The sequence below is a fragment of the Rhopalosiphum padi genome, chromosome 1 (assembly GCF_020882245.1).
Source record: "Rhopalosiphum padi isolate XX-2018 chromosome 1, ASM2088224v1, whole genome shotgun sequence".
In the NCBI taxonomy this organism is placed as follows: Eukaryota; Metazoa; Arthropoda; class Insecta; order Hemiptera; family Aphididae; genus Rhopalosiphum; species Rhopalosiphum padi.
The window spans coordinates 9,941,258-9,955,525 of NC_083597.1; the positions used below are offsets into that span (position 1 = coordinate 9,941,258).

At 24.2% G+C, this 14,268-nt stretch overlaps 1 protein-coding gene across 2 annotated transcripts; it reads left to right on the plus strand.

Annotated features, from left to right (window-relative positions):
- Window positions 1-9: 9 nt before the first annotated feature.
- LOC132928995 (damage-control phosphatase ARMT1-like) lies at window positions 10-9,810 on the plus strand. Of its 2 annotated transcripts, none has more exons than XM_060994004.1 (7): window positions 10-141; window positions 5,416-5,502; window positions 5,572-5,677; window positions 7,675-7,910; window positions 8,012-8,355; window positions 8,500-8,733; window positions 9,293-9,810. In XM_060994004.1, the coding sequence occupies exons 2-7, from the start codon at window positions 5,420-5,422 to the stop codon at window positions 9,637-9,639; spliced, it is 1,350 nt and encodes a 449-aa protein (XP_060849987.1). In that variant the 5' UTR covers window positions 10-141; window positions 5,416-5,419; the 3' UTR covers window positions 9,640-9,810. The 2 variants fall into 2 exon arrangements, with proteins under 2 accessions (XP_060849987.1, XP_060849996.1); XM_060994013.1 differs by having other exon boundaries at window positions 48-151.
- The last annotated feature ends 4,458 nt before the right edge of the window (window positions 9,811-14,268 follow it).

The following is a 14,268-nucleotide window of genomic DNA, read 5'->3' on the forward strand; positions in this document are numbered from 1 at the left end:
ATCTAATTTTTTCACGACAATATAAATAGGTACTGTCTGCCGAACTTATAATTGTCGAGAACCAATACTGAAGTATCGTTTGGCGAGGACAGTTGACGTTCAAATTAAATTGCTCTTTCAGACCAACATTAAACGATTTTCGTAAGTACACGTATGTTTCTAAATTTTAACTGGATATGGCACATCATATATTATGTAGTTAGGTCTTAGGTACCTATCTATAGGTAATACAATTATTTTAAAAGAAAAAAAAATTATCGGTCAAATTAACTCGTTAATTAATAAGTTATAAATTTATTATTGATTTATTCATAATGTAAATTATTGAATTATTTATTTAATACTTAATATTGGAATATTAATTTAAAATAAAATAAATTATGGTAGTAAAAAGTGAAATGATACATTTACTTTACCTTTCAGTTTATTATTACTTATCTTTCTATAATTTTATGCATAGCAGGTAGCAGATATAAAATGTAAAACATTTTGAATTAATTTTAAAAATTATTTAATATTCTATCATTTATCCATTTCAAAATTAAATAGGTACATAATTTTTATTGTGAATTTAAATCTTTTTTGTCTTTAGCTTAGGTAGGTAGAAAAAAAGTTGAAATGTATTCTATAAATCCTAAGTTCAACGTGAAATACTGTTTTAGCTCATACTTTATTTTTTTTGATCCAAGAAATTTTAAAAGTCAAATTAGATATCAATAAATTAGAGAAATATTGATATTTTAGTATTTATATTTATATACATAATATGCTATACGGAACTATACACATTATAAAATTCGTCATCGGATCACGATATATTGGATTTTATGTGTACTTATGGTCAATATGCTGAGTCTAATTTTTCAATGGAAACTTGGAAAAATTACTAAAATGAAAACGAACATTTCTTAGTAAAATATTTCACTCATTTAACTATTTAACTTTGATAATGTTAAAATATGACATACATATTGCATAGGCAGTATACTTAAAATATTTCATTTTTGTTTGGTAAAACATTTGGGTTTATATTAGAACGTTATATCCGCATATGTTGTCCCGTCTAGTTAACTCATAAAATACCAAAATATACGTTCATCCGATTTAATTTTGTGTTATTAACTAAATATCAGAGTTAATTTACCTATTATTAAACTTAAAGGCAAAAACGTTATCAATGTTCTCTCGTTACTTTTATTCGATATTGTAATTTTAAGTGAGTTATAAGTATCTACATATTTTTAAATATTAATATTTTTACAACACACAATTAGTACTGTAGAATATAAGTTTTAAAAATGGTATTACTATAATAATGGTATACGTTGATAAGATAGGTATGTCAATACAATATATATTTTGTTTTCAGTACCTACTTTTGAGTTATGATAATAAATAAATTTATAAATTTGAAGCTCAGAACAATATTTTTTTAGTTATGTTTTATTTATAGATGATTATTTATAATTTGTTTGTATATTATAAATTTATAACCCGGAGTCAACAATTAATATTTTTGAAGTGCCACATTGGGAATCTGAAAATTTTTCTCTAGCCATCATAATTCTTAGTACATTTGTTAATAGTTTGCATTATTTAAAAACCCATAATATTATACAAAAATAATAATTTATAACAATAATACATTTAATGTTGTCGTAATATTATTTGTTATTTATTCTTTGTCTGCGGACCGGATTAAATGTGTTCATGGGCCGATCCTGCCCGCGGGCCGCCATTTGATGACCCATGTTATATACGGTACCTAATACACTTTAACTTATAATGTATCATAAGTTAAATTGATTAATATTCAAACTTCTACAAAATCCGAAAATGTGGTGTCATAATTTAGTTATTTGTTCAAATTTTATAGGTAATATCAACATTTTTATTGCAGTTTTTCTACTTTAGAATCAATATTTTGACACTATATGCTTATACAAAGTAGGTACTAGTCTATAACATAGGTAATGGTAGTAAGGAGATATCTATTAATTTTATTTTTTGCAATAATAAAACTGCAAAATCAGTTAAATATTTTATTAATTTTTGGAATTTATATAAATATTTCTAACTCATTACTTAATTTATTATATAAATATGCCTTACTTATTTAGAAAAAAAATTTAGATAAGAGTGGCAATTAATAATTTATCAAAATAATTTCGTTAAGTTTGTAAAATGACATAGGTAAGTAAATTATTTTTAGTTACTTGCTGATTTAGAATAAATTTAAATAAAAAGACATTAAACTTGAATAGGTCATTTAGGTTTTGTGTATTCAATATAATTCTGGCGTTAAAAATTGTTTACACCGTTAAAACCATTAGTTGTGGTGTATCCATTAGGTACGTTATATTTTTTCTTCGGATAAATGGTACACTTCGAAAGAATAACAAGAATAATATAATTTACAAAACAATCAGATTAATCATGAACTGTGAACATTAGATACCCAATGAAGAGTGGGTATATTACCAAAACATTTACGAGAACTATGAACTCATAAAATAGTAATAATTTCAGTATTCACAAATAGTATAATTATCATTAAAATAAAAAAGTAAACACATAGCTTATACACATTAAAACAATATCATTGAAGTTTAATTGTTTACAAATTATAACCTAAGGTATAGGTAAGATTATTCAATCTTTGAGTTTTTCACTCACGAATGAAACTAATGTACTGTAATGTAGAACAATAATTTTAATTATACTTCAAACGTGTGTATTGTTTATTTTAACAAGTAAAACGGTATTAGTGTAATTATTTTGTAATATAAAATTGATAGCAAATTCTTCACCTGACTTGTAAATTGTGAGATATCAATTCGATGAGATTATAAGTTTTAACTTATATCTAATATTTTATTTAGGTGTTATCTACGAAGTTATATGTGCCTATTTAAAAGATCATTAGGGTTTATAATAAATTCAATTTAGGATTTTTATGAGTATACAGAGTGCTATTATGATTTATGTAACCTTAGGTTTATTTAGGTACAAAACCTTGGATTATAAAAAAAAAACTATTTTATAATTTCAAATTTTCCTAGGTTAACGAATTAAATGTTTTAACTTGTTTAAATAGTACTACAATATACTTTTGAGAAGGATGCTCATAAACACCCATAGGTTTATATATACATTATTTTTGAAAACCGGTTCGCGCGAAAAAGAATTGTTGAGGGTTGTCATAGACTTGCAGTAGATCATAGTTAAGAAACTAAATCTATACACGATACATTTTGTTCTGTCGTACTTTTTTAATTTTTTGATATGTTGCGCTCTACTGTAAAGTATTATTTGTATGTACATTGTTAATCGTCATTAAGTAGGTTACTGAAATGGACGTGTAAACTTGAACCTACTATTAAGGATATTTTATTATTTATTTTCCTATTAGTACGTTAAACTTATTGTGGCGAAAACATAGCATTTATATTATTATTAATTAATAATTATTATATAATTTATTATTGTTTTTAAGATAACTTATTGGTAAGTTAATATCGCGCAATACCATAACAAATTGTGAATAGGTTTGTGGTATAAATAGCTTAACATTAATCTAAATATTTTGAAAATTTCATCATGTATCTTAGTGCTTTTTAAAAAATGTATTTTATATAATATTATTATATTGTATCAAGAGTATAGTTTTTCATTGAGTTTGAAAACAAAAATACGATTCAAATTAAATCAATGCTATTACTACGAATTACAATATTTTAATCATTGTACAACACTTCAATTATATAAAATAACTTGGAAGCTTTATAAAAACACTATTTCATTAGTATAGTTTTTATTTGGAGTGATAAATGTATTGGTTTTAAATTATGTGTATTTTGGTTTGAGCTATTTGTAAACTTTTGAAATTTTAGACTTTTTTCAATTTATGTTAATAATTATTTGGTTTCTCAATCAAAAAGCTTGTACATTTAATACGAGGCTCCTTTTATGTTTTCTTTTTATTAATTAAAAAATATCGAAAATACATTCACTCAATGAATATTTGAAGATGGCCATAAACTTAAACAAAATTGAGTATATATATATATTTTATTTTTGTAATTTAAAAAAAATATTCTACTATTGTTTATATTTTTTTTTTTTATAATTCTATACAATACATATTATACACAATACAATTTTCAAAATAGATTAATTTTGAGCTTTTTATATCATAATATGGTATATTGGTTTAGATATATAAAAGTTTTATAAAATGTTTTTGTCAACAATTTATAAATTAAGTTATAAATAATAAAGTTTTATAAATTTTTGGTATAAATTAAATACACGATATTATGTTAAAATGATAGTACGCGTAAGTAGTAAAAAAAGGAAAATAAAATGTCAATGTAATTTTTCTTAGTTCTAGAAAATATTCCTAAATTACAACAGTAAAAATATTTTTACAACAATTTGTATAATTGTATGTGATCTGTTCATATGTATTTATACGGTTTGACAGCTTGGCTAGAATTTCCCAAATCTAAACTCTCTATCACGGTTTTGATTAGTACTAATATCGTCAACAATGTTCTTAATCGAGTTATTCATGGCTGTAGCCAGGGGGGTTTTAGGGTTCAGACCCCACCCTCTCGGAATTTTTTCTTGAAATAAGATTTTATAATAATTTCATATTTTATTACATATTATAATACATTTTTACTCTATAAACTCCCCAAAATATTTTGCTCGCTATGGCCTTGAGATTATCTATAACTGATTAATGGTCATGGTGGCTGGAAATAACTTTTAACAAACATAACTATACTAAATAGTGAATACTCTTTCGTTAGTCGATGTAACATGTATAAATGCTAAGTAAATAATTAATATCGTCATAGTCAGCAAATACACGTGAAGTCTATAATATATTTCCCATTTTATTCATTATTCAATAATTTTGCGCCAAGAAAGGTTGATGCCAATACAATAATTTTATTTCCATTCTAAGTTAAATTAAAAAATGATTCAAATAAGTATCTAGGTCCTAAGTATACCTACTAATTCTTAATATTTTACTCAAAAAACTACTAACTGATCATGAGTTGTCACGACTCTGATATCACACATTCGGACATTTCTATAACAATTTTGTCTACCCGTTTCCTTCGCTGAAAATTATCTTTTCGTACATAGAATAATTCATTATTCATTATATAGTTGTCTACTCAATGATTTGGGAATTTGAAACCTACTGGCTATTATACAGTAGTGAATTTTTTTGTATTTTTTATTCAAATCTATTAGAAACTCATTAACTTTTGTATATACTTACAATTTACATATATAATTTATTTTAGAATAATATTAATTTTTAAATGATTAAACTATTTACTAGTACAGTTAATAATTGTCAAAAATAATATAGATATTTAAAAATATTATTTTCAGCACAATGACGATTGAAAGTAAATTGTTTAATCTGTGTATTGACGAAAGTCCACCAAGGAATGAACCATTAATAGCCAAGTACATGAGGTATTTTAATTTTTTTTTTTAATTTGTTAAGTTTAAGTACCTATTTATTTTATTAATTAATGTCCATAGGAGTTTTGCTTTTCCAGTACTATCGAAACTATCTCCATTTAACATATCCAAAACCGGTAGTTATTTATCAGCAAATAAAAATGTTATTTTACAAAAATATGGAGCGGTAAGTATCTAATTTTTTTAAATGAATTATTGAGAAAGTAGATACAATTTGTTACAATAATAATATAAGATAATATGATAAAAATATAACTAGTAATTTGCATTTTATATTCATAGGTATTAAATTTACATTTATAATTTATGTATTTACATACTTCAATTAATACATTCTATGCTTAATAGGCTTAGACTGCAATATTTTATAATTATACGGGTATAGCAGGATACATAGGTATATAATTGTATTAATAGGTGTATAATTTATGACTGATGAATATATTTTTTTCGTTTACAAAGTTCATATTATTTTTTAATATAATAATAATTGCATTATATTAATAGACATTTTGTGTATACTATATAGTGTACCTATACTGTAGGTATACACAGTTAGTGTATAATGTACAATGTACATTTAAGATAATAATTATACTGGTTTTAAATTGTGATTCTAATCTGATGAGCTATGAGCAACAATTCACTAATTGTATTTACTCCATTTACGTTTAAAATAAAGTATAATATCGATTAACGTGTGATTATCAGATTATTATAAAACATGATTGACCACTTGCTTATAGAGTTTAGACTAGTATAAATTGAAAGTATAAAGTGATTACTGATTAATATAATGAAAATGAAGATTATTATTATAAATATTTATAACTATATTAGTAAAAACCATTTTAAACCTTGACCTGAATATTGAATTATTGTTGTGATATTAAAAATAACATTATTAATTATTATACTCTCTGATTAGTTCTTATATTTATTTATGATTGTCATCACTTATGTTAATATTATGTTGAAGATTATCTTACATTTTTTTCATGCATTAAACAATTTATATATACCTACTTATGTAATATCTTTGGGATGACTTTTAGCTATTCATAAAATAAGTTTTATTTTTATCCATGTTAATGATTAACATATATTCGACAATAAAATTATTTAAATATATTTATAGCAATAATAATTTTGTACACTTCATTTTCTTTATTTGTAATGGTGTTTTTTGTATATTGCAAACAGCTATAAAGAGATCAATAATTTATAATTTTTACTATAATTTTTTGAAGTATTAAAAAGTTATTGACAGGAATGGTTCTAGTAATCACATTATTTTATCCAGCTTTGAAACGAATACAATATTTTTGTATACGAAACTAATTTAGAAAAAATATGATTTTTTTATATAGAAATCATTAATGTTTAGAATTTAATTAAAATCATAAAAAATAGTCATTAGGTAATAACACGTGTAGTTTAGGTATATATTTGTAGTTGCAAGATATTGAGTACCTACATAAAAATATGTACATGTTCTTATGTCACATATGTCATATTTGGCTATTGACTACTATATGTACCTATTGTATCTACATAATTAATCTATACTACTCGTATTAGTACAAGGATATATTTTTTAGAATAGAAACAATATTGTTCTAGTAAACATTGAAATATCAATACCTCCTTTCAAGCGCAAATTACTACCTCAATTGCATTATGTTTAAATTGAGCCAATTCTGCTAACAATTAGTATATTGTGTATTCTGTAGTTATATTTTTAATTTTAACTCATATATTTTAGCATATTATGAATACTTACTAATACAACTTTATATTTTTCAAGTATATACTAATTTTGTTTTGCGATAATATAGTATTCACCATGTTTAAAAATATAATATAACTTACATCAAGGTGTATAGCTAATTACAATAATTCTTATTCTTGAAAGCCTTGTTATTTTTGTAAAATACCTATTTTTTTTGTTTGATTAAATTTAGTTTATATTTTATAAAATTAATTTTTTATAAATTATGATATAATATGATGTAAAATAAAACGTATGATATCATTGGTATCTTAACTATTGTATATCATATAATATAGTTCTACATTTTATTGTATGGGTATCAATGTTTTTTTGGTCTTCTGTTTTATGGAGTAAATTAGTATAATACTTTGTACATAACATTATTTTAGGAAGCTGAAAATGATATTACATCAATTTTGAAAAAATTGGATACCTTAATAGCAGATATTTTAAGTAATACGCCATTTAGAGAATTAAACTCTGATAACATAGACGTTAAAATTTGGAATAAAGTTCTTGATGACTTTTCGGACGAAGATGGAAATCGGCCAACTTGGGTATATACAAACTGGTTGTATACTGAATGTTATATACATCGTCGTTTATTTGAAGCATTTGAAACTAGGTTAGTGGTCGTCTTTAAATTACTTTCGTCAAATTATTATAGATTTATTTTCATTAAAATTACATTTATACGTAATTATGTAATTATTTTGTATATTTTAGTACATTATTAAAAAACTATGATCCATTTTTTGAGCAAAAAATGAAAGCTTTAACATGTTGTGAAGATGCTACAGATATTTTGGGAAAATTCTTAGTTAAATATTTCAATAAAAAAGATGTTCAGTTAAAAGATCTTCGTGAAGATGTGCCGAAAATCATCAAGTGTTCCTTATGGGGAAACCGTTGCGATCTTTCTCAAACTGGTGGTGATGCTATTGCACAAACGGAGAGCCCATTAGATTTGGTTGATTCATTGCAACCCCTTATGCTTGCTGACGAATCATCTAAAGTAGTTGATTTTTTATTTGCTTCACTCAACGAACCCAATGACAATAAAATTTTAGGTACTTGTTTTTTTTAAATCTATGGCTTATATTAATAAGATTCCTAAAGTTGTTTAAAGTGTTACTTTTTAAACACGTATTTTACGCGTGTGTTGACAAAATTTTTATACTTCTATCTATAATCTATATGGAATTTGTTTTCAGATATTATATTGGACAATGCGGGCTATGAACTTTTCACAGACTTATGTTTAGCTGATTACTTGATGACATACAAATTTGTAAACACTGTACGGTTTCATGGAAAAGCTATACCATGGTTTGTATCTGATGTAACCATTCAAGATTTTACAGCTACTATAAATTGTGTAGCTCATACATCTAGAAGTGAAACATTAAAAGAATTAGGCAAGCGATGGGAAGCCTATTTTAAATCAGGTATTTATGCGAATGTGATATCAAATAATTTTTATAAAAAAAAGATTTAAAACTATATAGTTTCAAATATTTTAATAATTAGAAATAAAGTCTTGAAAATGGCGAATTTTTGTCATAAAAGAGGTCCATGTTCAGATTTTATTTAATAAAATAAAAGCCAAATGACTAATCTTTTGTTTTTATATATCTGTGCGACTGTGCTAAATACAAGTAGTATGTACATTTTTATTATAGATTAAATATAAAAATAGATTAATAATATCTAGAAATTAAGCAACGTTTCTGATTTTAATAGTATAATTACATTATGGCTATTTAATTTTATAATATAATAAAATATTTATACCGGGCGGATGAATAATCACTAAATATTTAATGAAACAAAAGTAAGCTAACGGTCTTTAAACATGATTTAATGACCTATGATTGATCTGTTAAATGTATTAAATTATTAAATTAATCAATTTTACAATGTGGCAATAAAATACTAATGTATAAGTAAATAGTAATTTAATAAATTCATGGTAATAAAACAATGTCTATGTTATTATTGTTACAGGTCAATGGATATTTGAAAGTGAACAATTTTGGACCTTACCATTCAATTTTGATAAAATGAGATCATTAGATAATGATTTATACTCCAAACTTTCGCAGTCATTTTTAATCATATTTAAAGGAGATCTTAACTACAGGAAATTAGTCGGTGATATATTTTGGGAGCCTACTGTACCTTTTACTCAAGCAGTGGGAAGTTTTAAACCTTCTAAATTACTGGCACTAAGAACATTGAAATCAGATATCACTTGTGGCTTAGCAGAAGGCTTAGCAGAAAATATATCAAAAAATGATCCAGACTGGTTAAAATTCGGCAAATATGCTGTTATTCATGTAGATGGTTTTTAAAATGTATTATAATCTATATCGTGTTTAGAAAATTTTTTTTGAAAAATTTAAATGTAATAGAAAATTATTGCAGTCAAAAATTAAAACATATAATCAAACGTTTTTGAATATCAATCAATATTATACCCATTACACATTTTATGGTGAATAAATATAGTACTTTAGCTATTATTAGTTTTTATTCACTTATTAAATGTTAGATCATATTTCTATGAATTATAGTTAAGTAAATATAAATAACAACTAGGTACTGATATTTGTCTTAAAATTGTATTTCAAGTTAAATATGTATCTAGTTATATATTTACTCGTATGTTTGTAAATGTAATAAATGTAGTCAAATTTAGAAATATATTTTATTTCTGATTTATCTAGTATTAAAATTACACCATATATAAGGTGTAATAAGACTATTTGACAAATTTCCATTACAAATGTTACTTTATTTGTTAAATATTCCTGTTACACTCTGTATGTACAAATATATATATATATATATATAGTAAACGGATTATCACAATTTAAGCATAATATGTGTCTAAAGGGTATACGTATTTATAAGTTAAAAACAATAATAATTTAAAATATATGGTAACATATATTATTACTACCTAATATAGGTATAACTGTGGGTTATAGGCTACAGCTAACAATCATTACATAACAATATTTAGAAATGCTCTACGTAGATAACATTAATTTAATATGATTGTACTATAGAAGACACATATTGCCAATAGCCACTCCTTTCCCCTCACATTTGAATACGAAACTTATATTATTATCTTAGATGTTTTTTAAGTATAATTTTACAAATCTTTGAAATAATACATACCTGTAGTTAATATATTATATTATCTGGGGCGACATTAAAAAAAATTCAACAATGTCAGGACTTGGGGGTGGGTGGGGGAGGGGTGTAATCTTTAAAATTGCAGACTAGATTCAGAAATGCAAGATGTTAAATATCAAAAAAATTATAAGTATATTTGGATTTTTTTTATTTACACATCAATAATTGTGAATATGTGTGGCAGGTATTAAGAAGAGATTACTTACACCAAGTTCCCAAGTTTTCTTGTATTTGTCTCAGTGTCTAACATATTTTATGAGGAATGTAGTGACACATATAAAGTATATCCTTCTTTTAAGAATTGATAATACATTAGGTGATTTTACTAGTAATTTGCCTTTACTGATTACTGATTAGTATTATCATCGTAAGATATCTTTAATGGAATTGTAAATAATTTATTCAATCTTAGAAAATCTTCTTAAACAATGTTATGACGGAGGTAGTAATTTGTCAGCCGTCAGGTAATTATAATCTTTAGTTTTTTTTTTTTTTAAGACCATTGACTTTCTACTACCTAAGTTACTCACTAACTCACTTAATTAATATTACATGTACCTAACTAATAATAAAAAATATTACGAGTTAATGTTATCAGTAAAGGAAAACTATTTTAACTGTATGTTATAGTATTATATTTAATACCATGTATATATTTAATATAATGTATTGATCATAATATACATATTATGATTTTTAATTTAATCAATTATTGACTATTCGTATAGTTTTTATCTAATTTTCAATAAGTTTATATAAACTACATAAGTAATAGTATGTTATGAAATATGAACCATTGCGATTAGTATATTATGTTATTATTAAATACCTATACATTGTTTTGTTTTTTAAACAAAACAAATAACATAAATAATATTGTAAATATTTTAAAAATATAATCATATTATTTTAAATAGATACATACTATGTATTATTGTACTGTCTTGTGTAGTGGTTTAGTTTGATTATAAAATATAATGTGTAAGCAAAGAGGTGTGACATTGGATATTTTATATAGGTACAAACTGCATAAGTGTGTCATTCGTTTACAGTTTTACACATGTATTTTATGAGTCAATTAAGCATTTTTTTTTTAAATCAATAACATCATTTAGAACTAAAATCATATTAAATATATTCTAAATCTGTTTTTAATGCAGTGGTTTGGTAAAAAATTGTTAACATTTTAGCATACTACACATATTTAATAACATGGACGTTCTCACGGGGGGGGGGATAGACCACCCCATGGCCTTTTTTTTAGTGCTAAATAACGGGTGGGTATAAGCTTTTTTTTAACCTATTTAAGAAACTCAATGACTGAAGTAAGGAGTAGTAAGGAGTAGTGAGTACATATTTTATTAATATTATAACTTCGTATATCATATAATAATTGATGCCAAAGAAGTTCTTGATGTGATGGCTCAAAAATCAAGAAAATTTGATATAATTTTGTAGATTTAATATTTTAATTAAAAATATAATGTTGTTATAATTGAATGTATGTTGTTTTTAAATTTAAAAAAGGGATGTGGAGGCTGCCTCTACGGCTCACCTTTTAATACATTGTCATATCCCCCCCCCCCCCAATAAAAAATCCTGAGAACGCCTCTTTTTAATAATACAATCATTTTTAAGACAGTTAAGTACCTACTTGTAAAATATAAACCGACAAGTAAGTGACATTGGTAGGTAGATAATTTAATATAAATAGAATATTTTCACTTTTATAAATTTAAATTATTCTGAAAAATGCTATAATATTTAATACTAATCTAACTATTTTTAATAATACCTATCTGTTAATTTAGATCTTATTAAATATTGACAAAATAATTAATACTTTTCTAAACCAAACACTAACATTTTCCTTTATTAACTATAGGCATAGTGTATTATGAATATAATGAGTATAAATATATATATCTATATATAATATTGTTTTGATAATTTAGTAATAATTTAAGGAACTTATTTAAATTCAACTAATCATATATTTTGATTTCATTCGTATGCTTATTATTGAGCATTTTGTTTAATATATATACATATGTCATATAGTTAACTAATTAATTAAAGTTGGAAGTCTACATATATATTAAAGATGTTTTTTAAATTAATTTGTAGCTTGATATTAAGTTTTTATTTATAATGCTAGAATGTATGATATACCTACAAAAAAAAAAAAAAATGCGGAGATCATTCGAGACGCGAATGTTCTAGAACTTTCATCGGGTTTTAGCAAGACATAACACAGCAATAAAAATATAACGCGACCCATGTACCCATCATTAATACATAGGTTATAGGTAGGTACTATCTACATAATAGGTGTATTATTATAAATTATGATTACATCGTAATATCTAATATATAATTAATGTTGATCGATAATAGTGTCCATAATAGAATAAGGTATTATTTAATCCTTTGTTTATCTAAATAATGACTTCACCGTTCAGTATTACTCACCGTCGACTTCTTCGCGAAATGCCTAGAACATTCTACATTCTACACCTACACACATGATAGTCGATTGGTATTATATTATACGAAGTGATATGTATATAATAAATCGGGTGATCCTTTTAACATAAGACAGTCATTATTTCAAAAACTGCTAATGTTTTTGAAAATATGTTTTCTACATTATTTTAAGCCGTTAAAAACATTATTTTTCTAAATAAGATATGTTTTCTATTTTTAAAATTTTTAACGTTTTCCCATATGCATTTTTAATTCTTTATTTCAAAACAAAATATTTTTTAAGGTACTTCAGTAAATAAAAGTCGAATTTAAGGTAATTAGTTTATGAGTAGTTTAAAGAAATTTAGATGGGAGGAGTAGTGTGGTGCCGGGCCACAGAAGTAGTTACCTAGCTCGAAAAATTTTAGTCCGCTATTCCACTCATCTAAACTTTAAATACCTATACTTATAACTAATAAACTACGTCCAAAATTTCATTTTAATAGATTGAAATGCTCTAAATAATATTTTGCTTCAAAATATGAAATAATTATTTAAATTTAGTCTTATTATTAATATTATTTAACTGTTATTTTCATTATTTGTTTGTCATAAATGTATTAATGTAGTCTAATTTCTGTTAACTGTAAGATACTTAAATATTCAGATCATATTATTGTTATCTCATACACCAAATTACTGTTTTCACCAAAAGGGTCTTTCCCTGTTTATTGTGAATAAAAAAAAAATAAATAAAAACAGTTAAAAAATAGTTAAACTATAATTTTTTTTCAAAAATGTTTAAAATATTATAGTATAAAGATATATTTTCGAAAATGTTAGTGTTTTCTTAAATAATGAATGTCTTATGTTAAGTAGATTACCCTGTTTATGATGTAAAATCCCAAACGTTTATAATAAATTCAATAAGTCAACGGCTGATTAAAAAGAAACAAATCTAGACAAACACATACCGTTTTTCTATACTTAATGTACATAGATTTGAAACATATTATGTAATGTAATATTATATTGATCAATGATCTGCAGTATATTAATAAATTATCACTATATCGTAGTTCCGTATCGACCTTATCACAAATCATAATTGCTAATTTTTACAGAAAAAAAAATTATATTTTATTTTGAAATAAAAAAATAGGTACATTATGCCTAGGCATTACTGGATGTTTTAATTCAAGAAAATAAAAATCCGAGGTCACTTTGCAGTATAGTAGTCCCCTACACTCGTCGCTGAGTGTACACCGAACACCATAGCTAAATATATTAATTTACTAACTAGGAATATA